This window comes from Sorex araneus, chromosome 2, assembly GCF_027595985.1.
Source record: "Sorex araneus isolate mSorAra2 chromosome 2, mSorAra2.pri, whole genome shotgun sequence".
In the NCBI taxonomy this organism is placed as follows: Eukaryota; Metazoa; Chordata; class Mammalia; order Eulipotyphla; family Soricidae; genus Sorex; species Sorex araneus.
The window spans coordinates 322,722,878-322,740,804 of NC_073303.1; the positions used below are offsets into that span (position 1 = coordinate 322,722,878).

Consider the following 17,927-nt stretch of genomic DNA (forward strand, 5'->3'; position numbering starts at 1 on the left):
TTGACAACATCGATGAGGAATAAGATCAACTAGTTCAGCACCTCCATGTCTGTGCAAAGAATGCCAAGAGTGAGAAAGCCACAAACAGACGCCTGTCTTCAAAAACTCGAGCTGATTCGTCAACGTGGTTTGGCGCGAACCTCAGACAACACAAGCTAGCGTCCGAGCTCACAAAGCTGTGCAGAGATGCGATAAAAGAAGACCTCAAAGAGAGAAGAGCAGCAGTGTTGGCCAGTGCAGCAGAAGCTGGGAAAAGTATTCGCAATGCTCGCCTGTCATTCGCCAACTACAAGACCAAGATGACTGCCCTCCAACGTCCCGATGGATCTATCACATCTTCCAGAAAGACAAGGGAGAGGATTATTCACGACTCTACTCGGATCTCTTTGACAGCCATGTAACACCTGCCCACATACCAAATTCCGCAGGATGGATATGTCATTCCCAACGTTCTCCCTTCTGAAATCCGACACACCATTTCGCTGGTAAAGACGCGAACAGCACCTGGTCCGGACAAGGTCAGACCCGAACACCTGAAGAATCTGTTCATCAATACACTGGCTCGACTCTTCACATGCTACCTGTCTGAATGCAAGGTTCCATCCCAGTGGAAAACCAGTAGGACCGTTCTGTTGTACAAGAAGGGAGACATCCATGACATCGGCAACTATCGCCCAATATGCCTGTTGTCTGTCATCTACAAGTTGTTCATTAGAGTCATCCTGAATAGAATAGGCAGAACACTAGACAGAGGACAACCATGCAAGCAAGCTGGGTTCCTAAAAGGATTCAGTACGCTCGACCATATCCACACAGTGACCAAGCTCATTGAAGTTTCACAAGAGTTCAAGATGCCACTGTGTCTAATGTTTGACTTAAAGAAGGCCTTCAATTATGTTGAGACTGAGGTGGTCATCAAAGCCTTGGTCAAACAGGGCATTGAAACTCAGTATATCAAAATCGTCCGTGAGCTGTATTGTGGATTCACCACCAGGATCTCACCATTCTACAAGGAAGTGATCATTGATGTAAAGAAAGGGGTGCAGCAAGGTGATACCATTTCATTTCACTGAAACTCTTCAGTGCCACCCTTGAGAACATCATGCGACAACTAGAATGGGAAGGAATGGGAGTGAAGATAGACGGTCGGCAATTACACCACTTCCACTTTGCTGATGACATCATTCTCATAACGCCAAACATTAGCCAAGTGGCACAAATGCTGGCCGACTTCGACTGAGAGTGTGGAAAGGTCGAATTGCAGCTGAATCTCAACAAGACGATGTTCATGAAAACCGAACTGGTCCCTGAAGCTCCATTTGCTCTCAATGGAATGGACATCTCCAAATGCAGCAGCTATGTGTACCTGGGTCGAGAAATCAACATTGAGGAATGACTTGGTGTCAGAACTGCGCAGGAAGAAGAGAGCAGCGTGGAATGCCTTCAAGAGCGTCGAAGAGGTGGTTAAGAGAACGAAGAACCTCCGACTCCAGGCACATCTTTTCCATTCCACCATTCTTCCTGCACTAACATATGCCTCAGAGACCTGGGCCCTACGCAAACAGGATGAGAATGCTATTAGGGTATTCCAAAGAGGAATCGAAAGAGCTATGCTGGGAATATCATGTCTCACTCAAGTGAGAGAAAGAAACCGGAGTTCTGACCTACATCGATGTTCAAAAATCAGGGATGCTGTCTCATTTGCCAAGGCATCAAAAATCAGATGGGCTGGTCATGTAATGCAATTCAGAGATGACCGTTAGACTAGAGCTGTTACAGACTGGATTCCACAGGACGTCAGAAGACCTCCTGGCCACCCACCAACTAGATGGTCAGATTTCTTCATCAAATCTCTGAGTGAACGATTTGAAGCTCTTTCTGTTCCCAGAGCAAGCAGGTATTATTGGGCTACACTAGCTCGCGACAGGGACAAATGGAGATGTTACTGGCGCCCACTCGAGCAAATCGAAGATCAACGGGACTACAAGTGATACAAGTGATATTTGAGGATGTGTGAAGGATATTAAACCATATTCCATTGGTCCATAGATCTGTCTATATTACAACACCATGCTGTTTTAATTTTACAACTTTATAGTGCAGTTTGCAGTTGGGGAAGTTTGTGCTTCCCATTTTTCTTTTTCTCGAGAATTGCTGTATCTATTTGTAAGGCCTTATTGTTCCATATGAATTTCAGGAATGTTTGATCAATTTCTTTGAACAATGTCATGGTTATCCTTCCAGGGATCATATTGAATCTATTTAATATTTGGGGAGTACGGCCATTTTGGCAATATTAAATCTGCCAATCCATGAGCAGGGCATGTGTTTCCATTTCCTTGTGTCCTTTTTTTATTTCTTGAAGTGTTTTGTAGTTTTCTTTGTACAGGTCCATTACCTCCTTAGGTAAGCTGATTCTGAGGTACTTGATTTTCTGAGGCAAGATTGTTAATGGGAATTTTTTTTATATCATTTTCTTCCCTCTCATTATTTGCATATAGGAAAACTATGAACCTTTTGGTATTGATTTTATAGCCTTTAATTTTACTGTACAGGTCTATTGTATCTAGGAGCCTCTTGGTAGAGGCTCTAGGGTTCTCTAAGTATAGTATCATGTTATCTGCAAATAGTGAGAGCTTGATTTCTTTCTTTTCTATCTGGATGCCCTTAATGTCTTTTTCTTGCCTAACTGCTATGGCAAGTACTTCCAGTACTATATTGAATAGAAGTGGCAAGAGTGTGCAGCCTGTCGTGTCCCTGATATTAGAAGGAAGACTTTTAGTTTTTCCCCATTGAGAATAATGCTTGCCGTGGGCTTGCGGTAGATGGCTTTGATTATATTGAGGAAAGTTCCTTTAATTTCCATTTTGCTGAGAGTTTTCATCACAAATGGGTGCTGAATCTTGTTAAATGGTTTCTTTGTTTCTATTGGTCAGATCATATGGTTTTTTTTGATCTGATGTATTATGTTCATTGACTTGTGAATGTTAGACGATCCTTGCATCCCCAGGATGAATCTCATTTGGTCATGATGTATGATCTTTCTGATGACTCGTTGGATTCTATTTGCTAAGATTTTATTGAGGATCTTTGCATTCATGTTCATCAGGGATATCTGCCTGTAATTTTCTTTTTTGTGTGGTGTCTTTGTCTGCTTTTGCTGTTAGGGTGGTATGTGAGTCATAGAGACTGTTTGGGAGTGTTTCTGTTTCTTCAATTTTTTAGAAAAACTTAAAAAAGAACTGGCAAAAAGTTAAATGTTTGATTCCCACGCCGGCTGAGAAGAAATATCCTTCTTTCTCGGGAAGAAACGCGGCGTGGCGTTAACCATAGTATGATGTCCATTAAGCTGACACGGACCTGGTGGCGTGGGAATGGGATACAAGGGAATAAATTATTATGTACTTGGAACAGCGGGACGCTGGTGGAATCTTGAGCCGGGGCCGATACCAGCGTATTACTTTTGGTTCCAGAAACTGCTTGCAGACATTCTACTAGACTATCAACTAAGCCAGAGCCCCACGCCGGCTGATGACGAGAAATAACCATCTTTTTTGGTTTGTTTTCCCTTTGTCAGGCAGCGTGGTGATTACTAAACAGGCGTGATCTTGATGGCGCGGGATGAGGGGGGAAAAAAATAGAAAAGTTATGTAACAAACAGCGGGACTTAATATCTCTACATTCTCAGCAATGGAGAGCCATCAAATGCTTCCTTGACAGTGGGACTGTCTTTTCTTTTTTGGGGGGAAACCCTAGCAACAATAGTGAGTTATGTGTTGAAACATGGACTGTAACCAAGATAAAGCGTAAATGAAGTGAAACTTATCACTTACAAGGGCGGGGACTGGGGGGGCGGGAGGGGGCGGGAGGTATAATGGGGTGCTTGGTGTTGGAATATGGGCACGGGTGAAGGGTGTTTGAGTATTGTATAACTGACATAATCCTGAGGACTATGTAACCCTCCACATGGTGATTCAATAAAATTTAAATTAAAAAAAAAGTTAAATGTTTGAAAGAATTCCTTAGTGAATCCATATTGAATGAGGCTTTTGGTTTTCGGAAGATTTTTGATTACCATTTCAATTTCCTTGGTAGTGATCAGTCTTTTCAGGCATTCCACATCTTCTTGGTTCAGCCATGGGAGGTAATAGGAATCCATGAATTTATCCATCTATTCGTGGTTCTCTTGTTTAGTGGCATGCAGACTTTTAAAGTAATCTCTGATGATCTTTTGAATTTCTTTATTTTCTGTTGTGATGTCCCACTTTTCATTTCTGATTTGGTTTATTAGAGTTCCTGTGAGTTTTGCTAGTGGTTTATCTATCTTGTTTATTTTTTTAAAGAACCAGCTCTTGGTTCCATTGATCTTTTAGATTGTTTTTTGGGAATCCAGCTTGTTGATTTCTCCTCTAAGTTTTATTTTTTCTTTCCTCCTCACTGGTTTGGGATCCTTTTATTGGTCATTTTCTAAGATCTTAAGCTATGAAATCAAGTTATTTTTGTGGGCCCTTTCTTCCTTCCTGATAAATGTTTGCAGAGCTATAAGCATTCCCCTTCACACTGCTTTACCTGTGTCCCACAAGTTCTGGTCTCTCGTGTCTTTATTCTCATTTGTTTTCAGGAATCTTTTGATTTTTTTCTTGATTTCCTCTCTAACCCACTGGTTGTTCAGCATCAAGCTGTTCAGCATCAAGCTGTTTAATTTTCAGCTGTTTGATTTGATTCTTCATGTCTGTGGATGATTAACTTCTATCTTCAGTGCATTGTGGTCTGAAAAGATAGTTGATACAATTTCTATTTTCCTGTTTCCATTGAGATATGTTTTGTGGTGTATAATCTATCTTGGAAAATGTTCTATGTGCACTAGAAAAGAATGTTGTATTCGGTTTTGGGGAAATTAAAAGCCCTGTATACATCTATTAGCCCTCTCTCTTTGACTTCTTCCTTCGGAGCCAGTACTTCCTTGCTGAGTCTTATTATTATTCATCTATCAAGAGGTGACAGGGCATTGTTGAAGTCCCCAACTATTATTGTGTTGCTACCTATATCCTCCTTGAAATCTATTAGCAGTTTTTTTAAGTATTTTGCTGGCCCCTCATTGGATTCATATATGTTTAGGAATGTGATTTCTTTCTGATGTACATATCCCTTGATTATTAAAAAATGGCCTTCACTGTACCCTCTAATAAATCACTTAGTCTAAATATCCCCCTGGTTGTTACTGCATCCATATGTCATTATCTTTCCCAGGATAGGTAACTCATTTCCTGTGTTTCAATTAGGTTCTGTTCGAGGGATTCAAAACAGTGTGACTTCTGACTTTAAAAAAGTATGAAAATTATATTTGTTTACCTATTAACAAGCTTAAAATATTTAACATCAAAGGCATCTTTAATTATATCCCTTTCTGCTTTTTATAGTTTTATCATTTTTATAAAATTTTGTGCACAAAGCCTTGAGCAATCTAAGCTCTACATGTTTGCTGTATTTTGTTTCACATTATATTTTGTTTCACATTATATTTCACATTATATTTCACATACTATATTTGCAGATGTGGATCGAGGTAACACATACACTCATGGTAATTTGTTATCTGTAACATTTTATTTTATGGATATATCCTAATTTAATCTACTCATTTAACTTCTCAGGGATGTTTCATTTATTCCCAATTTTCAGTTTCCTCAGCTCCTCTCAAGAGGTGTGATAACTCTTCAAAACCATCATGTTCACTTAAAAGAGAAACATTTCCTTTCCAATTTTAAGTGAACATGATGGCTTCTGCAGGTTTGCATGTGATTTTAGAGATGAAAACTGTGATTATTTAGTCTCAAAAGCAGCACTACCTAACCCACCACATAATGGGAAGTGTGTACATCTATATTACCAGTAAGTCATCTTTGTCCCACATAAAACCTAGTAAGCCCGATTCTAAATGCAAAACTTACTCAAAATAGAGTTTATTTTTAATGCCATGATATATATTTATAACTCATCTAAAGAACTTAAAGACATATTTGTTCTGTGATAAATTTTTCTTCATTGTTCTTGCACAGCCAAATCTGTCCCTGTGTCATTAGCTCATACAGCTGAGAAGAAACTCTCAGCTCAGTTCCCAGCCATACCTTCTCTCCCACACACACCCCTGCATAACCCAGCCCTGATGAACCTAGACACACCTCATATTTTCCATGAAAACACTGTCTTTGTGATCTATTTCCCACCATCCAACTAAGATCTTCCCTCTGCCTCGAGTCTGTGATGGTTATGCTAGTCCTATTCTCCTGTTCCAGATCACTGTTATGTGTGTTCTCTACCAAAAGGTCAAGCCCAGGAATGCCTGACCTTTGTCCAATCTTCCTATTTGATCTTATTTGTTGTTCAATAAATATTTTTTGACAGAATGAGTAATTCTGCCAAAATCAAACCATTTAAGAGCCATTAAATAACCTTCATATTTCTTATTCTGGGAATATTTTCTCCAACATCATTAAAACCTCATGTATATTAATGATTTATAATATCTAATTTTGACAAATAAATATTTATGTTCAAACGGTTGATAATTCATCCATGGATTTACCTGACTTCCATGCCTTTCCCCAGACAATAGTAACATGACATACTGTTGATGTTTACACTTATCTTTCCTGGACTAAATTTTAGGTCACTCTGTTGTATATATCTTCAATAATGCTTTGCAATAGGAAGTAATAAGTAAATATTAGGAGATATTGTTCCATGAGCTTTAACTGAAGGTTTATATGTATGTTTATATAGGCATATATACACATATAAAATATTTACATATACATAAATATTCTGATTGCATGTATCTATATGATTGTATATGCACATATACTATATGTGTGCACATACACATCTAATATAAATACATACTATTTTTCCTATGCATGCTATATAGTTCTCTTTCATAGAATAGAATTAGATGCTTTTGTCAGACAAGCTTGTAAATAAGATAGATAAAATGTGAAACATTTTATAGTTGAGCTTTATAAGAATATCCACACCTTTAGAAGAGGATGTGATTGATTCTGTTATAGGAAGGTAGTGAGACCACTTCCTGGGAGTTGCGTCTTCAAAGAAAGAGACTTTAACAGTATAATGGAAGAAGGTACTTGTCAAGGGAGAAGATTGCACACTTAATTAGATGGAAAAAATTTACATGGATTCCGGGTTTAAATATTCAGGGTTACTGAAATTTGAAGTATAAGAAAATCGTAACAAAAGAAAAATCCAAAAGGGTGGGTCTTTTCTGTAGATCATGCAGTTAATATGATCAACTTCACACTAAACATTAAATGTACAATCTGGACATCTGAATGGCAGATGATCCCATCATGAAACAGTAAAATTCCAGCCGAGTATGGGGATAAAGAGACAGATCGGAAAAATGACTATATTGTATTAGATCTTTAGTTTTTCAGTGAGACAGTGACAGGGTCCAGAATCTGTCTTGACTGATAGATTGGCAATAGCAATTTTCCATATTAGGAAGATAAGAGGAAAAAAGAATTTTGAAATATATAACATTTGTTTTGAAAATATATGGAACATTGATGTAGAGATGGAAAACAGGTAGTTCCAAATTGTATTGAGACATATTTAGAATAAACATGCTACTCTAGTTTTAAAATTATCCATTCATTTTAATTAATAACATAAACCAATACTCAGTTACTAACCCAGCACTTTCCAAAACATGTTCCATAGATAACATATATTAGATATGAGTAAATATCTATAGAATGGAATAGATATTAGGTAAAAATTAGGTAAGATTTGTGGTCAGAAACATTTGAAAAGCAGAGACCTAAATAAATGCATTCATCTATCCTTTTCTATGGTTAAATGCCTGTAATTTAAAAACTCTATACTGTGTAAAAACACGAAAAGAAATAGAAAAGGGGCGCGGGGAGGAGTGCCTCACCACACCGAGCCAGGCACAGGGCAAATGAAGGAACGGAGGCAAGCCGGTTGGTCTCAGTTGCAGTTTATTCCATGTCCATCTCCATTCTCCTCTGATTCTTCTCTGCTTCTTCCTCCCCCATCCTACTTCATTCTCTCTCTCTGCATCCACTAGAACTCCCCCCCCAGCCCCCTCATACAGCTACTTAAATCCCCCACATCCAGCTCCAGATGTGGTGTGGTGGGCTGGGGCTTATGCAAAAGTGTGGTTACAATCAATAGGGAGTAAAGTTCTATCCCTTAGGGGATGCTTTCACTAGGACAGAATCTCTCTCAGCAGGACATCCGCCCAAGAGCAGAATCCCATGGGTGTGTTTCTCCTCTCTTTGTCCAACTAACATATAAGCATTCATATTATAAATCATTTTGTATGGACATAGCAAGAGACTCATTAAGCTTATAGAATTGCTCTCCGGGGGTCACCTCAATCTCAGACTACAGCGCTCAGGCCAGATTAGTCTTTCCTAGCCCTAGCAGGGCCTAGTCTCATCATTGCTTTTGGATCATGACATGACAAGCCCATGACCAAGCTCTTAACATATAGTTAAGCATTAGGCACTTTGGCCGGGCCCATCTCGATGCCAGGGTAGCTCATAACTCACCGCTTGCCCTGGGTCCATCCCGTCCATCATTGGGACCCTGCTTTTGAGGGTGCTAGGAAGTAAGGCCAGCTGAGGCTTAAGTCAAGAAAGCAGATGCCCGGGAATGAATAATATTTGAAGCCAATTAAATCCCATATTACCAAAGCATATTAATAAATGTCTTTCTTTGTCCATACAAAAAGGATATTGTTTTAAGGTAAACTATTCAAAAGACATGAGAAAAGAAAGACAATATTAACTTACAATGCAAGTTCACTGTCTTAGCAAGGTCTGACCTTACAAATTAACAGAGTCTGATTAAAGGAAGAGCAGATAAACTGGTAGAAGTGGTTACAGATAAACAAAGGAATGGGAGTGACTCGGGAGCACTTTGATGGGCGTGACTGATAAACCTAAGCTCCTTGTGGCAAGGGGAGCAGGACAAACCAATGATATCCAACACTATACTAAAGATTTTTTCTTATGTTTGGTCTTTTTTAAGTCACCAAATTACCAACATTATGATAAAATTCACTATATGCATGCCTGAACAATGAAGAAAGTTAAAAACTTCTTGACATGATAGCTACCATAACCATTAGATTATGACCCATTCTGCATGCATACTCCTCATTAAACTCTTCAAAAGTCTTGTTATGTAATTCCAACATTATGAATGCCCTTCTTTTTTAACTCAGAAATTCAAGAGTAGTGGTTAGTAAATTAGCACCTTCCTGGATGAATGATTCCATTCTAAATTAGTATCACAGCCCAATCTTGGACCCAGTAGCTAAATCCCTCACAGCATGTAGACGATTGCTTTTGCAAACTGCCTTCATTTACTCTCTTAGTATTTGTATGCTTTGAAACATCTCATTTGGGACCAAGAAACACAAAGCTAAAATTGTTGCTTCAAAATGACTCTTTGCAAATTGGGAGTTTAATGCAGTTCACAGGTGGGAGAGGCATGTAACTGTGCTCTGGCCTCGTAAGTGTCTGATGTGGAGCAAGAAGTAACTGAGGCCACAGCTGAAGCTCTGGTTCAGCTTCTCTGCTCAAATTTGCTTGGATGGTGTTTTTCATAAAATTCCACAGTCAATTTATTTTCCATGAAAAAGCTATAATAATTTATCCCCTGAAATCCACTGGAGTGGAGCCAGCCAGCTCTCCTGATCTCAGCCCTGCATAAGAAACCACCTCCACCCCCAAACTGGCTTTTGTGTTTTGGTATCCCTTCTTGATCCTGTATGTGCTTCTTTTTTTGACAACAAGGAAAAACTCTTACTATTGTTCACTTATTATTTTAAATGTATTTATTGACTACCAAACATCAAAACACTAGCTTGCATACTATTCTAAATGCAAAAACAAGGAGAGATATGCTTAGAAAAGTAGTAAAGTTAAAAAAGATCAGAAAAGGTAGGGTGATTTTCTCATTTTAATGGTATTTATTCATATTTGCTGTGTGTGATCAAATTAGACTTACTTTAAAGACCATACGAAGAACCTCTCTACATTTTTCCTTTGGTAAAATTAATCATCAGCTTTCATTTTTAAAAATTGATTTTGGATTACTAGTATTATAGTGGATTTATTGCTGAGATCATGGGTTCTTGAGAATTGCATGAAAGATTTTCATACAGACCCCAGATGCTTGAAAGGCTCAAGTTTATTGTACAGTTTAAGTGGATGAGTCTGAGGTTCCTCCTCGATGTCCAGGTCTCTCCTTTTACCCATGTATGACATCAGTCATTCTCTCTCTTAATACCCCATTCAGATTATGATGTGCTTGTAACCCTGTTACCTGTAACCTGCACTCAGCCTCTCTAGAACTTTACCCCATTCCCAGAAGGCCAAATCTAAACGTTGGACATGGGAGTCTCCCGGTAGTCACAGTTTCACAATGAAATTGACCACATCATATCCAATCGACAGTTTTGCCTGACAGATGTTGCTGTTGTCCCAAAATTCCAAACAGGATTGGACCACCGTCTCCTTTGTCCAAAATTCTACTTCACAGAGTGGGGAGAAAAGAATGCAAAGTTAAGAAGAGAACTCCCAGAATGACCACTATCCCGGAGCTCTTTGGCACTATTGTGGCAACGTGCGAAGATGCCGTCGTTGACATCTACAAGGTATGTGATCAACTGGTTCAGCATCTTCATGACTGCCCAAGGAATGCTGAGAGTGGAAAAGCCACAAACAGATGCCTGTCTTCAGAAACTCTAGAGCTCATTCGCCAATGTGGTTTCACACGGGCCTCAGGCAATACAAGTTAACATCTGAGTTTGCAAAGCTGTGCAGAGATGCGATAAAAGAAGACCTCAAAGAGAGAAGAGCAGCAGTGTTGGTCGATGTGGCAGAAGCCAGGAAAAGTATTGACAACACTCTCCTGTCCTTCGCCAACTACAAGACCAAGATGACTGCCCTCCAACATCCTGATGGATCTATCACATCTTTCAGAAGGGCAATGGAGAGGAATATTCACGACTTCTATTAGGATCTCTTTAACAGCTATGTCCACCTGCCCACATACCAAATTCTGGAGGATGGATATGTCATTCCCAACATCCTCCCTTCCGAAATCCAACATGCCAATTCATTGGTAAAGACACATACAGCAACCAGTCCAGACAATGTCAGACCCGAACACCTGAAGAATCTGCTGCCAGTACTCGTCAATACACTGGCTCAGCTCTTCACAGGCTATCTGTCCGAATGCAAGGTTGCATCCCAATGGAAAACCAGCAGGACCGTTCTGTTGTACAAGAAGGGAGACATCCACGACATCGGCAACTATCGCCCAATCTGCCTGTTGTCTGTCATCTACAAGTTGTTCATTAGAGTCATCCTGAATAGAATAGGCAGAACACTAGACAGAGGACAACCATGCAAGCAAGCTGGGTTCCTAAAAGGATTCAGCACGCTCGACCATATCCACACAATGACCAAGCTCATTGAAGTTTCGCAAGAGTTCAAGTTGCCACTCTGTCTAATGTTTGACTTAAAGAAGGTCTTTGATTCTGTTGAGACTGAAGTGGTCATCGAAGCCCTAGCCAAACAAGGTGTTCAAACTCAGTACATCAAGATCCTCCATGAGCTGTATTATGGATTCATCACCAGGATGTCACCATTCTACAAGGAAGTTATCATTGACATAAAGAGAGGGGTTGGGCAGGGTGATACCATTTCACCGAATGGTATCACCATTCTTCAGTGCCACCCTCGAGAACGTCATGTGATGACTAGAATGGAAAGGAATGGGAGTGAAGATAAATGTTCTTCACTACCTCTGCTTTGCTGATGACATCATTCTAATAATACCAAACATTAGCCAAGCGGCACAAATGCTGGCCAACTACGACTGAGATTGTGGAAAGGTCGGACTGCAGCTGAATCTCACCAAGACAATGTTCATAAAAATGAACTAGTAGGGGCTGGAGCAATATCCCAGTGGGTAGGACGTTTGCCTTGCATGCGGCCAACCCGGGTTCGATTCCCAGCATCCCATGTGATCCCCTGAGCACTGCCAGGGGTGATTCCTGAGTGAAGAGCCAGGAGTAACCCCTGTGCATCGCCGGGTGTGACCCAAAAAGTAAAAAAAAAAAAAAAGAACTAGTCCCTGATGTTCCATTTGCCCTCAATGTCTCAATGGAATAAACATCTCCAAATGCAGCAGCTATGTGTACCTGGGTCAAGAACTCAACATGAGGAACGACTTGGGGCCAGAACTGTGCAGGAGGAAGAGAGTAGTGTGGAACGCCTTCAAGAGCATAGAAGAAGTTGTTAAGAGGATGAAGAACCTCCGGCTCTGGGCGCATCTTTTCAACTCCACTGTTCTTCCTGCACTAACGGGACAAGTTAGTCACTAAAAGAGACCTGGGCCCTACAAAAACAGGAAAAGAACACTTTTCGGGTATCCCAAAGAGGAATTGAAAGAGCTATGCTTGGAATATCACATTTCACTCAAGTGAGGGAATGAATCTGGAGTTCTGACCTCCGTCAACGATCAAGAATCAGGGACGCTGTTTCATTTGCCAAGGCATCGAAAGTCAGATGGGCCAGACACGTAAATGCAATTTAGAGATGACAGTTGGACTAAACTGTTACCAACTGGATTACAGAGGACATCAAAAGATCACATGGCCACCCACAGAAGAAATGGTCAGATTTCTTCATCAAAACCCTGAACGAATGGCTTAAGGCTCTTTGTGTTCCTGGAGCAAACAGATACCATTGGGCTACACTAGCACATGACTGGGACAAATGGAGACATTACTGGAGCCTGCTCGAGCAAATAGAAGATCAATGGAATGATACAACTGACTTTTTAAAAGAATTCAGGCATGTGGTTTGGGGTTGTTGTATACTGGGCATGTCAAGTTGACATCAAATCAGGTCCCTGGATTTGATCCCTTATGCCAGTGCTCCTATACCTTCCCCAGCCCTTGGAGAAAAAAAATGACAAATTAAATGTCTCCTAGCAATATTTTCTAAAATATTCCTCAGTTCAAAGATTAAAGATTTAGCCTTTGGGACTAAATAATACAGTGGGTAGAATGTTTGCCTTGCATGCAGCTGATCCAGATTCTACCCCTGGCACCTCATATGGTCCCACAAACCACCAGGAGTGAACCCTGAGCACAGAGCCAGGAGTGAGCCCTGAACACAGCTCAGTGTGTCACAAAGAAATAAAAAAGATTTAGCTTTTATGTTTATATTAATAAAAAGTTAATGGAAACATTCTAAATGTAACAATGGTACTGAACTAGTTATGTAAATGCTACTATTAGACAATAACTGTGATGTTAAAAATATAAAAAGTTATAAACTTTTCATGATATATTGAATACATAAATCAGATTCAAAATATGTACAGCATGTGCTTAATTTTGTTCAACTGTGAACATCTATGCATGAAAGAAATTTTGGAATGGAAAGTGATGTGGAAGCATTTATAGAAATGCAGTGATTGATGGTGAAAATTTTCAACTTGTGAAGTTGGGTGTAATTTTATTCTCTTTGATTACCTGTATGACCCTAGAAAAATTGTATGCTTTTTGAAGTCTTTATCTTCTCATATGTAAAGTGAAAACAACCAATAACTATCTACTTTTATGGCATGTCTGTTTGGAACAAGTAACATTTTTCTCAGTGAATGACAGATATTGTTAATAATTTTTAATTTTCATTAAAATTATAATAGTGATCAACCCTAGATACTGGAAGACATTCTTCATTAAATTCTTTTAAATTTTTTTCTCTTGAATCAACATGAGATACAGTTACAAAGCTGCTCATTATTGGGTTCCAGTGATACACTGTTCCTACACCACATCTCTTTAGTCCCTACACCAGTGTACATTTCTTTCCCACAGCTCATGTCCACAGTTTCCCTCCTGCCGCCTCCTCCCCGCCAGCCTTCCTCTATTGCAGCTTCTCTTCCTCTCTCTCTCTCTCTCTCTCTCTCTCTCTCTCTCTCTCTCTCTCTCTCTCTCTCTCTCTCTCTCTTCTTTTTGGACATTATGGTTCACAATACAGGTACTGAAAGGTTATCATGTTTCTTATGTCTTTTTTCCAAAATATAGGATATACATAAATGTATATTGTAAAAATGTAAATAGATTTTAATTATACAAATTATATATTAAAATTGCATGTATGTATATTGCATGCATCTTATGTGATTCATGTTTCCATCACTGGTTCCTAACCAAGTTTTGTCTAACACATATATATTTTTATATCTACATATATAATTTTGACTCAAAGGTATGAAGAAGGCATACCTTTGACATCCTTGACACTGGGGCAGAATATATGACTCTGAGCAGTTTTCCAAGGACAGGTTGCAACTCTATAACACACTCACACTTGAACCCAAATCTTTTCATTCTAAATGTATTGTTAATGCTCCAATGTTAAACAAAGAAACTAAGTAGATCTACCTTTCTTGGGTAATATAGAAGACAAAATGAATAAGTTTTCAAAATAACAAAGAGGTCCTGGCTTCAAAGATTGCTTTATAATTTTCTCTTTTTTTCCTTCTGGTGTTACATCTCATTTTTCCTCCTAGACTTGCATCTCAATTTAAGAATCTTTGAACTGACAATAGTGTAGTTTTTAACTGCTCCAGCTGTATTGCAAACACAGATATCTATACTTGATATATGGCTTATTTAGTAACAATCTTGTTTTATTAGCCTGTTTGAGGAATGTTTTGGGGTTCTTTATAATATCTCTGAAACTCCAGTGAAATCCTAGAACCTTCCTGAATCAGCAAGTCACCAAGGACTCTGAATGAGGTCAATGAGAAGGTGGCTAGTACCTTCCAGGAAAACTCTAAGTGGCCCTTTATTTAAATCATTAAGAATAATCCAATATGCTTTCATATCATTTAACCATGGAAATATGAATGCAACTAAATGTTCTCCTTTTTCTCCACTGCAGCTTAAAAGGTGCTGATGCTGGCAATGGAATCAGAGTGTTTGTACCTGATATCGGCATGTTCATTGCGAGTCTCACCATCTGGCTCGTCTGTCGAAACATTGTTCAGAAACCAGTGACTGAAGAAGCTGTCCAGTATAACTCAGAGTTTGAAAATGAAGAATTGGTAATTATTATTTCATGGAATATACTTCTTTTTAAAATATACTTTTTTAAAAAAAATTATTGAATCACTGTGAGATACACAGTTACAAAGTTGTTCGTGATTGGGTTTTATTCATGCAGTGTTCCAGCATCAGTGTTCACCATTGTATATTTCCCACCACCTATGCTCCCACTTTCCCTCCCACTAACTCCCCTCTCTCACTATCTCTCTGCCTCTCACTCATTCTCTCTCCCTCATGCTTACACACACATACTTTCCTTTTTTTTTTTTAATCTTTATTAGTGAATCACCGTGGGGTACAGTTGCAAACTTATGAACTTTCATGTTTGCATTTCGTTTACATCCTTCCACCAGTGCCCATTCTCCTCCACCAATGTTCCCAGTATCCCTCCCACCACCCCCACCCCAACCCCCACCATCCCACCCTGCCTCTGCAGCAGGGCATTCCCTTTTGTTCTCTCTCCTGTTGGATGTTGTAGTTTGCAATAGAGGTACTGAGTGGCCATCATGTTCAGTCTATAGTCTACTCTCGGCATGCAGCTTTCAACCCGAGTGGATCCTCCCAACATTCTCTACTTGGTGTTCCCTTCACTATCTCATCTGCCATTTTCCCCCAGTATGTGAGGCCAGTTTCCAAGCTGTGGGGTAGACCTCCTGGTTCTTATCTCTACTACTCTTGGGTGTTAGTCTCCCATTCTGCTACTTTATATTCCACATTTGAGTGCGAGGTTTTTATGTCTGTCTCTTTCTTTCTGACTCATTTCACTTAACAAGATACTTTCCATGTTGATCCACTTATATACAAATTTCATGACTTCATCTTTTCGAACTGCTGCGTAGTATTTCATTGTGTATATGTACCAAAGTTTCATTAACTGCTTTTGGGCACTCAGGTTTTTTCCAGATTGTGGCTATTGTAAACAGTGCTGCAATGAACATACAAGTGCAGATATCATTTCTACTATGCCTTTTTGCCTCTTCAGAATATATTCCTAGGAGTGGTATTGCTGGGTCAAATGGGAGCTCAATTTCTAATTTTTTTGAGAATCGTTCATATTGTTTTATAAAAGGGCTGAACCAGTCGGCATTCCCTCCAGCAGTGAAGGAGAGTCCCTTTCTCCCCAAGCCCACGCCAACACCGGTTGCTTTTTTTCTTTTGGATGTGGGCCAGTCTCTGTGGTGTGAGATGGTATCTCATTGTTGTTTTGATCTGCGTCTCCTTGATGATTAGTGATGTAGAGCATTTTCTCATGTGCCTCTGAGCCATTCGGATTTCTTCTTTAAGAAAGTTTCTGTTCATTTCATCACCCCATTTTTTGATCGGGTTGGCAGTTCTCTTATTGTGGTGTTCAACCAGTGCCTTGTATATCCTTGATATCAACCCCTTATCGTATGGGTATTGGATGAATATACTTTCCCATTCTGTAGACTATCTTTGTACTTTGGTCACTGTTTCTTTTGAGGTGCAGAAGCTTCTTAGTTTAAGATAGTCCCGTTTATTTATCTCTATTTGTACTTTCTTAGCCAGTGGCATGTCATCTTTGAAGATACCTTTGGCTTCAATATCATGGAGGGTTTTGCCGACCTTGTCTTTAATGTACCTTATGGATTCTGGTCTGATGTTAAGGTCTTTAATCCATTTTGATCTGACTTTTGTACTTGGTGATAGGTGGAGATCTGAGCCCATTTATTTTGCATGTAGCTGTCCAGTTTTGCTAGCACAATTTGTTAAAAATGCTTTCTTTGCTCCACTTCACATTTCTTGATCCCTTATCAAAGATTAGATGATCATATATTGGGGGGGGGTCAGAATATTCAACCCTGTTCCATTGGTCTGCGGCTCTACCTTTGTCCAGTACTTTTTGCATCATGGTTTGCAATACAGGTACTGGCAGGTTATCATGTTTTCCCCTTTACCTCAGGATAAGCACTTAGTTCTTGCCCAGAGTTATCATTTCCAGCTATCATTGTCATAGTGGTTCCTAACTGCCCTCCCCACTAACATGGTAAGCTTCCAAACATGGACCAGTTCTACTGGCCCTTGTCCTTGGGTATTAGTCTCACACTGGTTTTTTCTTTTTACATCCCACAAATCAGTACAATCATTCTATATCTGTCCCTCTCTCTCTGACTCATTTCACTCAGCATAATATTCTCCATATCCATCCATTTACAAGTGAATTCAGTAACTTCATTTTCCCTGGTAGCTGCTTAGTTTTCTACTGTGTACATGTGCTATAGTTTCTTTATCCAGTACTCTGTTCTTAGGGACTCGGTTGCTTCCATATTTGGGCTATTTTGAATTGTGCTGAAATGAACATAGAAGTGCCAATAGCATTCCTGCTGTGTGTTTTGGAGTCCCAAGGGTATATTCCCAAAAGTGGTATTGCTAGGTTGTATGGAAGTTTGTTTTTTAGTTTGATGAAGAATGCCCATATTGCTTACCAAAAAGGCTGGGCCATTTGGCATTGGCACCAAAAATGAATGTGAGTCCCTTTCTCTCCTAATTTGTGCCAGCATTGGTTGTTCTTATCTTTTTTTATATGTGCCATTTTGGTGGTATGAGATGATATCTCATTGTTGTTCTGATTTGCATCTCTCTGATAATTAGCAATATAGAGCATTTTTGTGTGCCCTTTGGTCAAATGTATTTCTTCTTGGAGGAAGTTTCTGTTCATTTCTTCTCTCCAATTTTTGATAGGGATTTTTTTTCTTATGAAGTTCTGCTAGTGCCATAGATA

At 39.4% G+C, this 17,927-nt stretch overlaps 1 protein-coding gene across 3 annotated transcripts in view; it reads left to right on the forward strand.

Moving 5' to 3' along the window:
• PIEZO2 (piezo type mechanosensitive ion channel component 2) overlaps positions 1-17,927 on the forward strand; it is a 455,202-nt gene that overhangs the window by 249,008 nt on the left and 188,267 nt on the right. For all 3 annotated transcript variants that reach the window (XM_055127104.1, XM_055127105.1, XM_012933496.2), the window contains exon 5: positions 15,024-15,186. In XM_055127104.1, the coding sequence (XP_054983079.1) occupies positions 15,024-15,186 (163 nt within the window). The remainder of the gene's footprint in view (positions 1-15,023; positions 15,187-17,927) is intronic.